The following is a 16,565-nucleotide window of genomic DNA, read 5'->3' as shown; positions in this document are numbered from 1 at the left end:
AAGGAGTCCAGGAAGGCTGGACATTCTTCAAGAAGCAAATCTTAAAGAAGGCGCAGGAGCAGGCCGTCCCCGTGTGCCGAAAGACGAGCTGGCAGGGGAGAAGATCGGCCTGGCTGAACTGAGAGCTTCAGCTGGAACTCAGGAAAAAAGGAGAGTTTATGACCTTTGGAAGAAGGGGCCACCAGCTCAGGAAGATGGGTGAACAAGGATGTCGTGAGGTTCTGCAGGGAGAAAATCAGAAGGGCCAAAGCCCAGCTGGAACTTAATCTGGCTACTGCTGTAAAAGACAACAAAAAACGTTTCTACAAGTACATTAGCAACAAAAGGAGGGCTAAGGAGAATCGCCATCCTGTATTGGATGTGGGGGGAAACACAGTGAGAAAGGATGAGGACAAGGCTGAGGTACTTAACACCTTCTTTGCCTCAGTCTTTAAGAGTCAGACCAGTTGTTCTCGGCATACCCAGCCCCCTGAGCTGGAAGACAAGGGCGGGGAGCAGAATGAAGCACCCATAATCCAAGGAGAAATGGTCAGTGACCTGCCACGCCACTTAAACACACACAAGTGTATGGGGCTGGATGGGATCCACCCAGGGGTATTGAGGGAGCTGGCGGAGGTGCTCACCAAGCCACTTTCCACAATCTATCAGCAGTCCTGGCTAACTGGGGAGGTCCCAGTCGACTGGAGGTTAGCAAATGTGACGCCCATCTACAAGAAGAGCTGCAAGGAGGATCTGGGGAGCTACAGGCCTGTCAGCCTGACCACGGTGCCAGGGAAGGTTATGGAGCAGATCATACCGAGTGCCATCATGTGGCACATACAGGACAACCAGGGGATCAGGCCCCGTTAGCATGGGTTTATGAAAGGCAGGTCCTGCTTGACTAACCTGATCTCCTTCTGTGACAAGATGACCCACTTAGTGGATGAGGGAAAGGCTGTGGATGTTGTCTACCTGGACTTCAGTAAAGCCTTTGACACCGTTTCCCACAGCATTCTCCTGGAGAAACTGGGTGCTCGTGGCTTGGACGGGCGTACTCTTGACTGGGTAAAAAGACCGGCTGGATGGCCAGGCCCAGAGAGTTGTGAATGGAGTTAAATCGAGTGGGCGGCCGGTCGCAAGTGGTGCTCCCCAGGGCTCAGTACAGGGGCCAGTTCTGTTTAATATCTTTATCAATGACCTGGACGAGGGGACCGAGTGCACCCTCAGTAAGTTTGCAGATGACACCGAGTTAGGCGGGAGCGTTGATCTGCATGACTGTTCCCAACGTACTGCTTCCAAAAGGACTGTGCATACAATAACCCCACGCATATTGAAAATATCCCCCAATGTGAATCCAACAGTGTTTGTGTTAAACACTTTGGTGGTTTAATTTTAAACAAAGTTTACAGGCTTTACCACCCTGGGCTGCAGAACACAAAGGAACAGGACGAACCACCAAATCCAGCAATCTGTTGAGATACACAATTTAAAGTATGAACACAAATAAATACATGGGAAAAAAATGATGCTGCGTTCAAGAAATCCAAGATGATACGTAACAAAAACATTCAGTGAACGAGAAATACGGGTGAACCCGCACTGCTGGGGTGATGCATCAGGCCCACGAGCAAGTTACAGGCATTTTCTTTTTTCAATTAATTCTTTACATTTCACACTTAATTTCCTAAACCACTGCCTCTGAGGCAAGAGCAGTCCAATTTTAAGTTGCACAAGTGATGCAGTTCTCATGTCAGAAGAAACTTCATCTGCACTTCTGTGCTGGGACCACTTCAAATTCTCCACTTAGTTGTGTCCCTAAGTTGACCTTTTCTTTAACAGATACAAACCCACATGCAAACAGAACACGTAGCAAACACAGAAAGTATACACACACACGCATACACACACAACATACGTGCACACATACATATGAGAGGCAACACCTTGCTGAAGTATTCATTCTGTAGATCTACTATACCTGGAACGTTTTTGTGAACATTTTGTAACCGGTGTCCCAACAAATGGATCGCGCAACTCTGCTCCAGGGAGAGCGTGTGTTAAGCCTGGTGGTTCTGTAGCTCTAGGGCTAGAATTGAAAGGAAAACGTAACTGACTCTCATTCGCCTGAAGTCCAAGCACACCAGAATTCAAGCTTATTTGACCATACCACCTGTAGGAAAGTCACCTGACAACTACGAGCCTCTTTTCTGCTCTTTAGAAGTCTGCCTGGTTTTAAGTAAAAAGGGCAGAAACGAAGCAGAAACCGGGCAGGAAGCGGTGAAAGATGGCTGTTTGATCCACAATCGAGTCTACCAAAATCCGTACACCAATGGCTCGCTGGTAATCCTAGTGTTCTAGTTTCAACCGTCTTAAATTCTGTAAACACATTTACCATCATGGAAATACAGGTATTTGCATAAATGACCTCATCACAGCAGAAAAAAATCCCTCTCCAAATATTACTTCAGATGCATTGCTTCTCGAATGTTACACATTGTATGTGCAAAAAAGGCAAACAAAGCTTTATTCGGGTGCACCTTCCCTCCAAAACACTACCATAATGCAAATGGCTTTTTCTCGCTCTCTCCAAACACGTAGCTCAAGACTAAACTTTGTTAAAAGGCTGCTTACCTATCATATTGTGAGAAACTGGTTTTCCGCTCGTTCCCTACCCATACTTCTCCAATTTTGGACAACACATTACCGATGAAAGTTGCTCTTGTATGCACATTTCCTGCATTAGCTTGTTTTGTTACTGTTGATAACGGCTTTGGTCTTGCGACTGTAAAGCAAGAGGGGAAAACATATCAGCCCTGTGTAATCAAAGTGATGGCTAGTTGTCCGTTATATTCCCCCCCCTAAAAATTACCTTCTCTGAAGACCGATGAAGGCAAATGGTAAGGCTTGGCTCTCTCTACAGCCAGCTTCCTTTGGACTCTAGGAAGGATCTTGCCGTATTGGTCTAATATGGAGTTTCTGACAACTGCTCTCTCTCTCAAGCGAGGATCACGATCGTTCTGACGAAATGATGGACAAAATGATGGGACTATTAAAAGGAGTAAGGGAAAGCTACCTACACGCACCTTCCCTTCCGGCTGGATCCAAGTTTCCAAACGCAGGACCTAAAACTTCCAAAACCACCTTATACGTTTGATTCACTGGAGAACTGTCGTTCCGGAAAACAGCGAATGCATCACAGATCCATAACAGAAGTTCACATAAGAAGAAATTTTGAGACAGAGAAGTTAGATAAGAATTTCTGTCGTAGAAGTGGTAAAACGAAAGTTGTAGAATTGTAGAGCTCACGCTACAACTTGAGGAAATAAAAAAAAAAAAAACCCAAACACATCACCACGCCAATTTTACCTGTGGATTGGCATCCGGACTGCTCTCAGCTAGAAGAAGAAAGTTGCGTGCAAGATACAAGAGATGACATACAACATACTCTTCATTCCACAGAAAGGAGTGGCACAAACAGCTTTCAGCAATTTAAACCATACGTAGCATACGCATCTGAGTAACTGAACGATAAGATTGGCCGATAGAAGAGCGAGATATTTGTTCCTCAGATGCAGACAAACTATTTTAAGTGGCGTCAGCCATGGTCTGTAACATTCAATTTATAACTTCACAGAGTAGCTTTGGAGTAGTGAAATACTTTGTTCAACTTTTCGGTTCAGCCGTAACTTAAGGTGTTGAAACTTATTCCTGGTACTTCAAAGAATGGCATAAAAAAAAAACAAAGCAGGATTTTTATTGAGTACTATCAAAAACGGTTCGTAACACCTAACAGAAACTTGCACGCTTGACAGAACTTTCAGGCTTACCATAAGATTAACCTTCATTGACTGATTCAACTGTAGTGCTGGGATATAGTGGGCACGCTGCAGATGGTGGACTAAAAGAAATTCCTGATTCTGAACACCAGCATTGGTCTGTAAAAACTTCTCCAAACACTCCTATGAGAAGTAACACATTGCAAACATCTATTACGATTCTGCCTCTTCTCCTTTCCAAGAGACGATCAAGATTTTTGTTTTCTTGTCCACACTTACTTGTTCAGTGTCTGTGAAAGGTAGCTTCAGTAAGTCTTCCATTAGTCCCATCTCCTGACAGGTTTCATACATGTGTTTCAGCAGCTCTTCTATGTCTACCTTAGTGCTATGTTGCTGCAACAGACCCCAAGCCTCCACCACGCACCTGCAATTAAGTTTTTGAGACGTGAAGGAATATTAACAGTAGAGCCAGAAAGACGCCCCAAAATGACTGCATTCAAAAGCTTAAAGGAAATTTCGGGGATCGTGATTTGTATTATTTGTTCTCCACCTCTCACAGTATTTGAATGCCAAAGCGGTGGGGTGTATTTCCTTACCTATTGGACAACAACACAGTGAGGAAAAGCCGCACTTCACTACTGCTTGACGTTGATGGCTTCATCATCTGTATGTATCTGAGGGCTCGCCTGTGCTCTCCTTGGCACATGAGGGACTGAATAATCCTCCTATGTTGCCATGACACAGTTTTGATCGTAGCTGGATGAAAGAGCAGGGCCAGTGAACTCTGTAGAAGTCAGAGATCAGGTTTATTAAGGTACAGACATACTCTCATGCAACAAAAACATTCAGCGGTTTCTTAGGTAAGGGTGAATGCGGGTTAAACAAACTTAGAGGACTAACTAAGGAAATACTTGGTACAGGACATGTACAGAAAAATTCTTAAGTAAAAAGTAAAAAGTACTGTCAAAGTAATTAAAATTTCAAAGAAAAAGCTTCCGTTAGCCATACAGACCAGAGCGAGTCTTTTAAGAGGAGTAATGCACACTTTTCTAGGTTAACCAAATCTCTCTATACAAACTTTGCTTTTTATAAACACACGGCTAAATAATAAGTCATTCTCCCAGACAAACAGGTTATATGAACGTCGTGACAGGCACAGAACAACCTTCAGCATCAGAAAGAACATGGATTAGGTTGACCAGTCACTTTTGCAGTCTTCTGTCTCAAATCTTGCTGCTCTGTGGTCACAGTTTTACTATTTAGAGTACCTAAAGCACCCTTTTTGAGAAAGTGCTCAACTGGTCTGCTGAAAACAGCCTAAAGGGATGGCTTGGAAAATTCACATATCAAGCATTACTAAAGTTGATTTCTTCTTTGTTTGAATCCATTTCCTGTCAAAGTAATTAAAATTTCAATCATCACTTCTTGCTGAAGGTGTCGGAGCGGTACTACAAAAAAGCTGCTAATGTTTTATCACCTGTTGTCAGCTAAGCACCAGTTTCTTAAAGCCATTTTATAGATTATAGCTTTGTACTGCAAGGCCTGTCTAACTAAACCGTAACGTACGTACTTCATAATCATTGTGATCCAGAAGCCAAAAACCTTGAATGAGCTTAACAAGACCCCAGGGGATGGCAAAGGCAGTTGGGAAGGAGTCGATTGAAGTTTCCGCTTTCTTCGGCAGGGAATGCATGATATCGAGCAGCAAGTAAATTGTCTGGTATCAAGTATCTAGTTAAGGCTAATAACTTTGCAAGGCCAAAAATTCATCACATCATTGCATTGAGAAAACCATAATGAAAGAAGAAGGTAAAAGTGGCAGGAGGCAGGAAATTCGCCTTGCCATTTTAAGCTGTTATAACCTGAAGAAGAGAGTCAGGTGCTAACAACAAAATTGCCTTCTGAATAAATAAGCAGAAAGACAGACTCTTTGATTTCTGTAAGGCATTCCAAAAGGTTAACTTTGGACATTTAAATACTTCAGTTATAAACTCAGGCTCCCTCTTCACTCAGCAGAGCTACCAGTTGGACACTCAAAACATTTGGACATCCAATGCTTAATTATTGAAGCAAACAAATTCTACAGTTGGTTCTTCCCTCATTTCCAGGGTATATAAACCAGTGCAGATTACGGTGCCCTTGCGATACCACTTAGCTCTGAATGATGAAAGCTGGATTTAAACCACTATGTGCGTCACTCACTGGTAGCGTCCTTGTCTCTTTCTGACATCCGTTTTTAGGGACATATGCTGATAAGACAGCTCTGGGGTACAACAGTTTTTAAACCCCTTGCTCTCTAGGCTCCCCTCTCGGGTTAGGCAACGAACAACAAAAGCAATTGTGTATGTTTCGGCAGCTTGAAAGTTAAGTCTCTTCTGCCCAATGACTTTGCTCTTCTCTCGGTTCATTATGCTGCGTGCCTGCCCTTTTAGCAGAACGAAAGCAAGCCTGTCACTAGCTGCGCTGGAAAATGGATGATTTCGGCAAAACTCAGGTACTGGTAAACCACTGTTAGAAATCCCTTTGCTCTGAAGCAGCACGTTTTGGTGCATCGTTCTAGCAAGCAGCCATTTGCTACAGGTATGGGTGCTTTAAAAAATTAAACTCTGCATTTAAATTTTGAGAAGAACTAAAGGGGCTGTTTATCATCTGTAGCATTTCCTAGTAAACCTGTTTTCCCCTATCAGAACAGACTTTGCAACAAAACATTCAAAAAATCATAAAAAATCCACAGTGCAAAGAAACAAAACAACGCTTCTGTCTACCACTTAATTCTAAACTAAAAGCTTTCACGTGCATTGTGTTTGGAGCATACTTTAAAAAATGTTATTAAACACGTAGGTGACAAACATTTAAGAACATTGATGCGCGTATACTGAAGGTGTAATAAAAACAACTAGAAAGGATACAATTGCATGTTTGTAGCTTTCCTCAATGCTTTCTAGCAAATAGAGATCCAGCAGTGCCTGAAAGGAAAAATTAAGAGTTCTTTAAAAACTCCTGTCTTTCACAAATCATTGGCTTTTTTGGGGGGGGGTGGGGGCTGGGGGGTGGTGGTTGTTGTTGTTTCCAGTGGACATAACACTCACATGTAAACTAGCAGGTGGATACTTCCCAGTTCCTCCTTCATCTCTCCGCCACAGCTTCTCGACTTGGTCTCCTAACTGGGAAACCATTCCATCAATCATCAAGCAGTCAGAATCCCATTTTCCCCTGGAACAAAAGGTGGCAAGGATTTGGACCGAGTGAAAGAGTAATTCCAGCCTCTCGGTGTAACTCATTTCCTCCACTCAAAACAAAACCAAAAGCTCCCAGGAGCCAAAGAAAGCAGCAAACAGACAAAGGCACGACCATGACTTGAAATAGACGTGGAAGAAGTTTCTGAGGCAGACGAAAGACGTTCGTTAGATCGTATGCAATTATTAAAGGAGTTCAAAATAGAAACCCTTTAATTTCCCGATGATACACAGCAGAAAAAGCACGCTAGAGGGTGTATGTTTCTAAGGCACACACGAGCCGGTACCTAAGTTACTTGAGCGGTAAGCTAAGTAAGGTGGGCTTTAAAGTCAACACCTACTACACTGCAGCGTCCACCTTAACTCGTCTTGCAGCAGCTTGTTCACAGTGCCACAGCCTAACCTTCTTTCGGTCTTTATTTAGTTCTCAGTACAATTCCCAGAGGACAACCTATGATCATCTAATCCAAGGCATATCACCTATATGCTGGTCCAGGCAAGAGAGTTACATGTAACTCCGACTAGCTTATTAAATTACACAAATCTACTTGTGAGTAGGAGATTTAGGCCACCACAATTATTACCATCTGTTACTAGTCAACAAGAGGGATGATTGCTTTTTTAAAACATGCTTTCTTCTGTGTCCAAAGCAATTTCGCTGTGAACGCCGTGCTTTGCTCAACTGGAGATGACTGATCCTATCCTAATCACATGACCTGTTTCAGTCGTAACAAATTATACAGATTAGCCAACGAACTAAGCATGTTACAAAAAATGACGATACCGACCAATGGCACTAAGCAGAGGTATATATAAACATTTTAACACGGGAAAGTACCCTCTGTGTCCAACGGAACACTTGCGTCGCTGAAGTCAAGAGTATTGCCGGCAAATGCATTAAGCACAGCAAATGCAAGTGGCGATATAAAACCCATTCACTTCCACTTCTGAATTTGCCAGGGAAGTGTTCTAGAGCTTTCCCGCAAGTCTTACCTTGATAAACGCTCAAGTTTCTGTCGATGCCCAGTGTAGTAGCTCTGAATCAGAGGATAAGTGTAGAAAGGTCTGGACAAATGCATATCATCATCTGCAGGCGAGCAAGTAAAAGCAAGTTAAAGAAGCGGTATCGCATTTTTAAACGAAAATTTTCAACTAAACACTTGACAGCAGATCGTACAAGCTAAGCATCAAGAAGCACAGGCAAGCCTCCAACTTTGACACCAGCCAACCCTCTTTCTGCCGTTGCTGAAAGAGATGTAAGACACAAGACTCAATTCCTTCTTGTCTCGAGCGCCCGTTCACGGTTACAGTTGATGTAGCGTTCGGAACACGTAGTGTAAGCTGAAGCTCGCTATAAAAAAGAACAACTCTCAAAGGCAGTGGTTTATCTAAACTTGTCATGTGAGCATCTGGAAGGCAATTAAGGCTGACAATAGAATTTATAACCCATCCAAAGAAAGGAGTATTTCCAAGGTGCATTTTTTCCTCAAGCCATAAATCAAAAGTTCAAAACACGCGGGTAACGCTTTTACTGCAAAAACAAGCGCTCCAGCATTTGTTGTTGAATAGCAATTTGTTTAAGATCCCACGTATTGCAAGCTGTGGACACAAGCAACTCCTTGAAGTCAGAGGCTTGTTGCTATTACTAAAAAACATCCAGGAAAGAACCCGCTCGCATTACTCTACACTATCTGCTTGAAAAAACAGTTACATCTCAATTTCACCAGCACAACTTCAGCAGACGCTGTCACTGAACCAACACCACTTGTTATCGACAAAACATTTACAAAAGCGTGGCTAAGCATGTGCTCACAGGAATCACCTACTGCACAGTCTCCCTGTTACAAATGTATTACAGTTTACGCTTACCTAAACCCTCTGGAAGGAGACCGGATCGACAGAACCAGATGACCACTTGTGCATACAAAGAAACGAGGCTGGTTACCACCTGCTTATTTGTCAAGTCTGCAAAACCTGAAAGAAGGCACAAGATGATTTTTGTTACGCAATTCCTTTCAGTTGCACAAAACTCCCTTCATCATCCTGAACAGAAAGTACAGAAATAACACGGTAGAAACCTTTCTCTTTGCATTTTTCACTCTGCATCACTTCCTTGTCTCAAGAAAAAACCCACGATCACCGCCAAAACAAAACGCAACCCCTACAAAGAACCAGCTTCACTAAAAGTGAAAATAAAAGAAATAAAGCCTGAACTATTAAATACACTCACAAATAAGGCACCCGTTTTTCATGTAGCCGAGATTTTTACTATGGCAAAGGGATATTCTTTTTTTCCCCCTCCATATGCCCCGAACAATTTGTAAGACAAAAAGCCATAGAAACTCAAGGAACTTACTTTACAAGTTACTCGCTTATGCTTCCTTTATGGTTTTAGTAATTGGCACTACAATATGTGCATGCAGTTATACATTGCTAGCTAAGAATTAGAAAGAAACATCTTCAGCATGACCACATTCAGCTGCTGTAATTTCAAGCCAGTTGCTTACACAGCTTCTTGCTGAATGCAGCCTCCCTTGCCCACTTGCGTGAAGTCCACAACAAACTAGTGCCCTGAACTCAAGGCATATTGAGTGGTGGTCCCAACTTCTCACATTTAAGCCCCTTCTCCCAGCTAAATTTGACTGTCTTCCAATCACCAGAAACAACAAAAGCTCGTGTCTCCACAATTACAACCCAAGCATAATTCCAAATCTTAATAAGACATACCAAAGATTTCGTAATGCTTCTACAAACCTTTGTCAGTAAGCTCTTGTGCTTCTGTTAGAAAACAGTTTAAGACTGTGCTAAGGTTGCTCAAAAGCAACTGGCAGTGCTGAAGAGACTGTAACATCTGTGGGTCAATGAAGTTGCAAGAGCCATCAAACAGCGGAACACCTTTTCAAGAATAAGTATTAAATCATTAGCCTACAGAGCAATTTCAGAGTTTCAAAGTACACTTAAAGAACCGCGTGCAATATCATGTACCAGCAGATTACCGAATAAGCTCAATTAGAAAGAATGGTTTTATGTTTGCAGAATGACTGCACTAGTACTCACATATTTGGTCAAATTCGTCTTTCGTACAGATCACTTTGTTCCATGTCCACTCAAGAACAAAGCGTAAATTAGCAGCAGAACTTGGCTGCTCTTTAAAAAAAGAGAACAAAAAAGAAATGAATCAACAATTTCAAACTAAAAAAATATGTAACATAAAACCAACGTAAGAAGTATTACCTTCCGATGTCCAATGTTTAATGCATCCAGTCAGAAGTTCTAAAGAACCTGTCTGGACGGCAGCTGACAATACCGCTTCTAACTGTTCCTCCTAAACATAACCAACAAAACAAAATGAGAATCTTGCATACTTCCAGTATCGGAACCATCAACAGTAAATGTTTGTTTCTAACTGTACACTCATTCAGACATCACCACGGCCATTAGTACTAATTCAACTAGTTCCACGTTCTTTTTCTTAATTCTCGCCACAGGCTGGACTGCTTGCTGGTCTGAGGAACACATTAAACTTCTCCTCTGACGTTTCAACTTACTGAAGGCTAATTCTAATCTTTATTTGCATGCCTCTGCATCGTAGTCTCAGTTTGCTGAGTTCCAATTAACTATTTTCAGTAAAATGTTTACTTGTCAAGTCTGCAAAACCTGAAAGAAGGCATATGACAATTTTTGTTATGCATACTTTCATTTGCACAAAACTCCCTTCATCATACTAAATAGAATGTATAAAAATAACACGGTAGAAACCTTTATCTTTGAATATTTCACTCTGCATCACTTCCTTATTTGAAAAAAAAACCACGATCACCACCAAAAAAACCCGCAGCCCCTACAAAAAAACTCTCAGGTTTGCCTCATGTTTTGATGCCCCTCTAGTTGGTTTTCAGGTGTCCCTTTGCAGCTCTGAAAGCCTGACTTCTTGCTTTTAAATCTTGATTTCAATTTTTTTTTTCAGAAAGGTTAGGTGACATTTTAATTTTAAAATAAAATAAAATGAAAAGAAATAAAGCATTACTGAACTGCCACATGGGGCAAGCAACTCTCTGTTGGATTCTCTGCAGTTTTTAACTTCAAGCTCCTCTTTTTTGTCCAGTCTAAATGGTTTGGTTTATTACAAATTCTTAAGTTCTGTATGGGGTGGCTTTTGGGAGCCTATTGCCTCTTGATTATAAAGTAATATTTGCATAAATTAAGGATCTGAAACACCGTGGCACTAAGAACTCTGGGGTTTGTTGCAGAACCATTTCTTCTCAGAGTCTTACAGTATTGAGTAACTGTAGCAGGTACATAGATGCCTGCCTTTTTTTTTTTTTTAATCCCTTATATACTCACCCATGTAAGTCTTTGTACCCTGCAGTGAATTATCCATGCATTGTTGATCAACCTTATTTTCCAACACCTCTGCCTACTCTTATGCTCTATTTTTCTTGTGTTCTGCAGTAACTTTTGCAACGATGCAAGCCAGTGATCTTATTTCAACTCTTGGCGTACAAGGCAATTACCATGTTGTGTTGAAAAAAATTGCCTTCATACAGCATTGTGCAATTGGCATTGTATTGCACTCTTTCTGCTACCTTATTATTATTCCAATCAAAAAGTAGTCATGGAACAACATCTGCATTTCCACTCTAATAAACAAAAAGTACCCTAAAGTTACAAATGAGTATGAAAAACTTTACCACAAAGATTGGTGTCCAAGAAATATATAAATGTTGATAGGGAGGATTTTATCAGAACACCTGCTCTACGAAATGAAGGGACATACAGGTGCTCTTAGAAATGCTTACGCAGATTCCTCCGATCCTGCCAGAGGCTCCAGGCGGAACAGGAGAAGCTAGCAAAGGGAGGCATGCCCCTTTCTATTTAAGGAATTTGAAGAGATATGGCTTGTGCGTGTGCGCGCTTGTGTGCTTCTCTGTCCCAAAGAAACGGGCAGGGACCTCTAGCTGAGGCAGTCTGGCTAAACGAGGCTTTAAATGAAGTACTGAAATCTTTAAGTATCTGTATGCAGATGCACATGGAAAAAATTAAGCACCTTCAAATCTGAAAAACAAGATTTAAAAAAAAACCCAGCAACATCTTTTTTTGTCAGCTTCTACGGCTGACTCAGGTGGGAACCTCCTTTGCAGAGCTGCACTTGGCAGCAGATCTGGTATTTCTTGCCTTCCTATTGGACAAGGAAAAACCGTAAAACATCCCACTACTTTCCCACAGAATAATTTTTGTAATCCTGTACTGGCAACACTAACTAGGGAGACAGGTTAACTTTTGCCTTCAGTCGAGACTGCTGTAAGCCTTCCCTTTAAAATCAGAGTCTTGACATTGCCTTGATGTTTGCTAGTTTGGAAGCTATCTGTCTGCTTGTTAGCTTCACAAGCAGGAATGTAAACTGGCTTAGAGCCTTTGCTTTTTGTTCTTTTTTAACGCGGTGAGCTGGCGTGACACCGGAGATGTCTGCAAACAGAACTCTTCCACTTGCCAACCACAGGTCTCTCTTGAGAAAAAATGAGTTGGAGCTACCGTAATGGCATTTTAGATAAGCAAAACCCCCTCAGGTTTGCCTCGTGTTTTGATGCCCCTCTAGTTGGTTTTCAGGTGGCCCTCTGCAGCTCTGAAAGCCTGACTTCTTGCTTGTGTAAGCTGCAGTTTACGGGAATTATCTTGCTCCAGCAGCTCTGTTCTAAAGAAATAGAGCTGACATTGAAAGAGTAGAGGAAATCTTGAGAGCTGTGGATTGATAAACAGGGTAAGTCTGCCCAGTTTGGGGTAAAGTGTCCCTCACTGAGAGGAGACAGGGTTCTCAGCATTGCCTACCAGCTTGCGCTGGCCAAGCCACTGCCGAACAACACAGTGCGGGTCTTACCACACACACATGGCCCGAGGAAGCTTGTGCAGTCCCCATTCTTTAAAAATGGTTGAGTCAGAGTCGTAGGTTTATAAATGGCCTTGTTTTCTGGGAGCGACAGGGGATTAGGTGTGGAAAGGAGAAAGTACGGAAGGGGGAGAGAAGGCAAGAGAGGCAAGCTTCTGGAGCAGAGGGATGAAGAAAGCCGGCCGAGTGTCGCCGGCAGCCCTGCAAGCTATGTCAGAATCCCTCTGCAATTTGCAGGCTCCTTACAGTCTCCTGTCACTGAACAATTTTAAATATTAACGCAAAGTCTGAAGAAATAACAATTTTTGTTAACTTCAAATTGGGGGAAAAAACACCTATTGCTTGTTGTTGCAATGTTTTCTCAAAGCTTTTGCAAAGGAGAAGGGAGAGTGGAAGACCAAAGACAGCGGCCTTGAAGAAAACAGGCTTTTCTCTGAGAGCTGGTGGCAGAAGAGGAAAATTCATAGAACCATAGAATCATTAAGGTTGGAAAAGACCCTTAAGATCATCGAGTCCAAACGTTAACCTAACACTGCCAAGTCCACCACTAAACCATGTCCTCGAGCACCACGTCTACCCTTCTTTTAAATACCTCCAGGGATGGAGACTCAACCACTGCCCTGGGCAGCCTGTTCCAAGGCCTGACTGCCCTTTCGGTGAAGAAGTTTTTCCTAATACCCAACCTAAATCTCCCCTGGCGCAGCTTGAGGACGTTTCCTCTCGTCCTATCACTTGTTACTAGGGAGAAGAGACCGACCCCCACCTCGCTACAGCCTCCTTTCAGGTAGTTGTAGAGAGCAACAAGGTCTCCCCTCAGCCGCCTCTTCTCCAGGCTAAACAACCCCAGCTCCCTCAGCCGCTCCTCATAAGACTTGTGCTCCAGACCCTTCACCAGCTTTGTTTCTCTTCTTTGGGCACGCTCCAGCACCTCCATGTCCTTCTTGTAGTGAGGGGTCCAAAACTGAACACAGCACTCGAGGTGCGGCCTCACCAGTGCCGAGTACAGGGGCACGATCACCTCCCTGGTCCTGCTGGCCACACTAGTCCTGATACAAGCCAGGATGCCATTGGCCTTCTTGGCCACCTGAGCACACTGCTGGCTCATGTTCAGGCGGCTCTCAACCAACACCCCCAGGTCCCTTTCCGCCAGGCAGCTCTCCAGCCACTCCTCCCCCAGCCTGTAGCGTTGCATGGGGTTGTTGTGACCCAAGTGCAGGACCCAGCACTGAGCCTTGTTGAATCTCATGCAGTTGGCCCCAGCTCATCCATCCAGCCTGTCCAGGTCCCTCTGTGGGGCCTTCCTACCCTCCAGCAGATCGACACTTCCACCCAACTTGGTGTCATCTGCAAACTCACTGAGGGTGCACTCAATCCCCTCATCCAGATCATCAATGAAGATATTGAACAGGACCGGCCCCAACACTGAGCCCTGGGGAACACCACTCGTGACCGGCCTCCAACTGGAGTTGACTCCATTCACCACCACTCTCTGGGCTCAGCCGTCCAGCCAGTTTTTAACCCAGCGCAGAGTGCACTTAGCCAAGCCGTGAGCAGCCACCTTCTCCAGGAGAATGCTGTGGGAGACAGTGTCAAAGGCCTTACTAAAGTCCAAGCAGACAACATCCACAGCCTTTCCCTCATCCACTACGCGGGTCACCGTGTCATAGAAGGAGACCGGGTTAGTCAAGCAGGACCTCCCTTTCATAAACCCATGTTGGTTGGGCCTGATCCCCCGGTTGTCCCACACGTGCCACGTAATGGCACTCAAGATGATCTGCTCCGTGACCTTCCCCGGCACCGAGGTCAGGCTGACAGGCCTGTAGTTCCCCGGATCCTCCTTCCGACCCTTCTTGTAGAGGGGCGTCACATTTGCTAGCTTCCAGTCATCGGGGACCTCCCCGGTTGACCAGGACTGCTGCTAAATGATGGAGAGTGGCTTGGCCAGCTCCTCCGCCAGCTCCCTCAGTATCCCCGGGCGGAGCCCATCTGGCCCCATGGACTTGTGAGCATTCAGGTGGAGGAGCAGGTCAGTGACTGCCACCGCGTCGACAACCGGGGCTTCACTCTGCATCCTATCTCCATCTCCCAGCTCAGGGGCCTGAAAACCCCGAGGATGACCAGTCTGACTCTTAAAGACTGAGGCAAAGAAGGCATTAAGTACCTCAGCCTTCTCCTCATCCTTCGTGGCAATGTTTCCCTCCGCATCCAGCAAAGGAGGGAGATTCTCCCTGGCCCTCCTTTTGTCGCCGATATATTTGTAAAAACATTTCTTGTCATCTTTAATGGTGGCGGCCAGTTTAAGTTCTAGCTGGGCCTTCGCCTTTCTAATCTTCTCCCTGCATAACCTCACAACACCTTTGTAGTCCTCCTGAGTTGCCTGCCCCTTCTTCCAAAGGCGGTAAGCTCTCCGTTTTTTCTTGAGTTCCAGCCAAAGCTCTCTGTTCTGCCAGGCCGCTCTTCTCCCCTGCCTGCTCGACTTAGGGCACATGGGGACGGCCTGCTCCTGCGCCTTTGAGACTTCCTTCTTGAATAACATCCAGCCTTCCTGGACTCCTTTGCCCTTCAGGACTGCCTCCCAAGGGACTCTGTCAACCAGGCTCCCGGACAGGCCAAAGTCTGCCCTTCTGAAGTTCAGGGTAGCGGTTTTGGTGACCCCCTTCCTTACTTCTCCAAGAATCGAAAACTCTATGATGTCATGGTCGCTGAGCCCAAGACAGCCTCTGACCACCACATTGCCCACCGGGCCCTCTCTGTTCGTAAACAGCAGGTCCACTGAGCGTAAGAGGAAAGTAGCTCAGAGGAGTTCAACAGTACTAGGAGCAGAGCTGGAAATTCTCCCAGTGTGTAGGAAGGACGGGAAGGTAGTAAGAGGCCAGCTTGACTAATGAGATGTTCGGTGCCCTCAAACACAAGAAACTGGTTTTGCGGGGTTGCTCTGTAAATCAGATCAACAAAATGATCTGGATTAAAAAAGAACACAAAACCGGTCTTTGTCCTTCCCTCCCCCACTCTTTGTTTGTTGTTAGACTGAGTCGTTTCACTGGTACAGCTGATAGCGTGGGCCTACAAACAACTGCATCAGCACTGCTCAAGGAGCTGATGCTGATGCTTAGAGGTGAGGATCTCCTGGTGCCTGGGCGATGAGATGTTTCGAATGTATTCAGAAAGGACATCATTAATCTTCAGTACAAATCTGAGACGGGAAAAGACGGGCTAGGCAGCAGTGATTTGAAAAGGCCTCTGTGGTGGAACAGATCATGAGCTGCAGGTGCATCAGCAATGGGACGCTTGTGAAAAGAAAAGGCAAATGTGGGGGGCCTGTAGCAACGGGGGTAAATTCTGGCAGATCACATAACCTTCTCGATCAGTTTAGCACTGACAATGTGGATGGGGGGCCTAGTAGTGGAGACTAGATTCCAAGAAAAAGGTAAACCAGCTGGAGAGCGTTCAGAGGAGAACAGGAAAAAAATGTATGTATGAAGCGGCCCGTGAGGAAAGATCAAAAGAACTAGTGCTTTGTAACCTAGGGAAGACTGAGAAGGTGCATGGAAGTTCCCGGCTTTGCAGCATCTTTCTTACACGCTCCTCAGGGATTACATCTTTTACCAACGTCCTCTAGAAACAGGAGAAATAGCGTGGGGCTGACAGCACGGGATGTGGAGATCCAGCTTCTTGTCTCCAGCCGCAGGT

At 44.4% G+C, this 16,565-nt stretch overlaps 1 protein-coding gene across 1 annotated transcript in view; it reads right to left on the bottom strand.

Moving 5' to 3' along the window:
• Positions 1 to 16,565, bottom strand: part of LOC309588294 (protein ELYS-like) — a gene marked incomplete at its 3' end in the record, with an annotated part of 58,994 nt that overhangs the window by 2,581 nt on the left and 39,848 nt on the right. The window contains exons 12-26 of the mRNA XM_082307346.1: positions 10,226 to 10,316; positions 10,049 to 10,138; positions 9,746 to 9,886; positions 8,861 to 8,965; positions 7,985 to 8,078; positions 6,845 to 6,968; positions 6,665 to 6,721; positions 5,326 to 5,472; positions 4,352 to 4,539; positions 4,035 to 4,179; positions 3,807 to 3,938; positions 2,849 to 2,996; positions 2,611 to 2,761; positions 1,958 to 2,065; positions 1,396 to 1,448 (exon numbers count right to left, since the gene is read on the bottom strand). Of these exons, the coding sequence (XP_082163472.1) occupies positions 1,396 to 1,448; positions 1,958 to 2,065; positions 2,611 to 2,761; positions 2,849 to 2,996; positions 3,807 to 3,938; positions 4,035 to 4,179; positions 4,352 to 4,539; positions 5,326 to 5,472; positions 6,665 to 6,721; positions 6,845 to 6,968; positions 7,985 to 8,078; positions 8,861 to 8,965; positions 9,746 to 9,886; positions 10,049 to 10,138; positions 10,226 to 10,316 (1,774 nt within the window). The remainder of the gene's footprint in view (positions 1 to 1,395; positions 1,449 to 1,957; positions 2,066 to 2,610; positions 2,762 to 2,848; positions 2,997 to 3,806; positions 3,939 to 4,034; positions 4,180 to 4,351; positions 4,540 to 5,325; positions 5,473 to 6,664; positions 6,722 to 6,844; positions 6,969 to 7,984; positions 8,079 to 8,860; positions 8,966 to 9,745; positions 9,887 to 10,048; positions 10,139 to 10,225; positions 10,317 to 16,565) is intronic.

This window comes from Platalea leucorodia (genome assembly GCF_965183815.1).
Source record: "Platalea leucorodia genome assembly, chromosome: 3".
Taxonomy (NCBI): domain Eukaryota; kingdom Metazoa; phylum Chordata; class Aves; order Pelecaniformes; family Threskiornithidae; genus Platalea; species Platalea leucorodia.
Note: the sequence above shows the minus strand (reverse complement) of the source record. Positions and strands in the feature narration are given on the sequence as shown.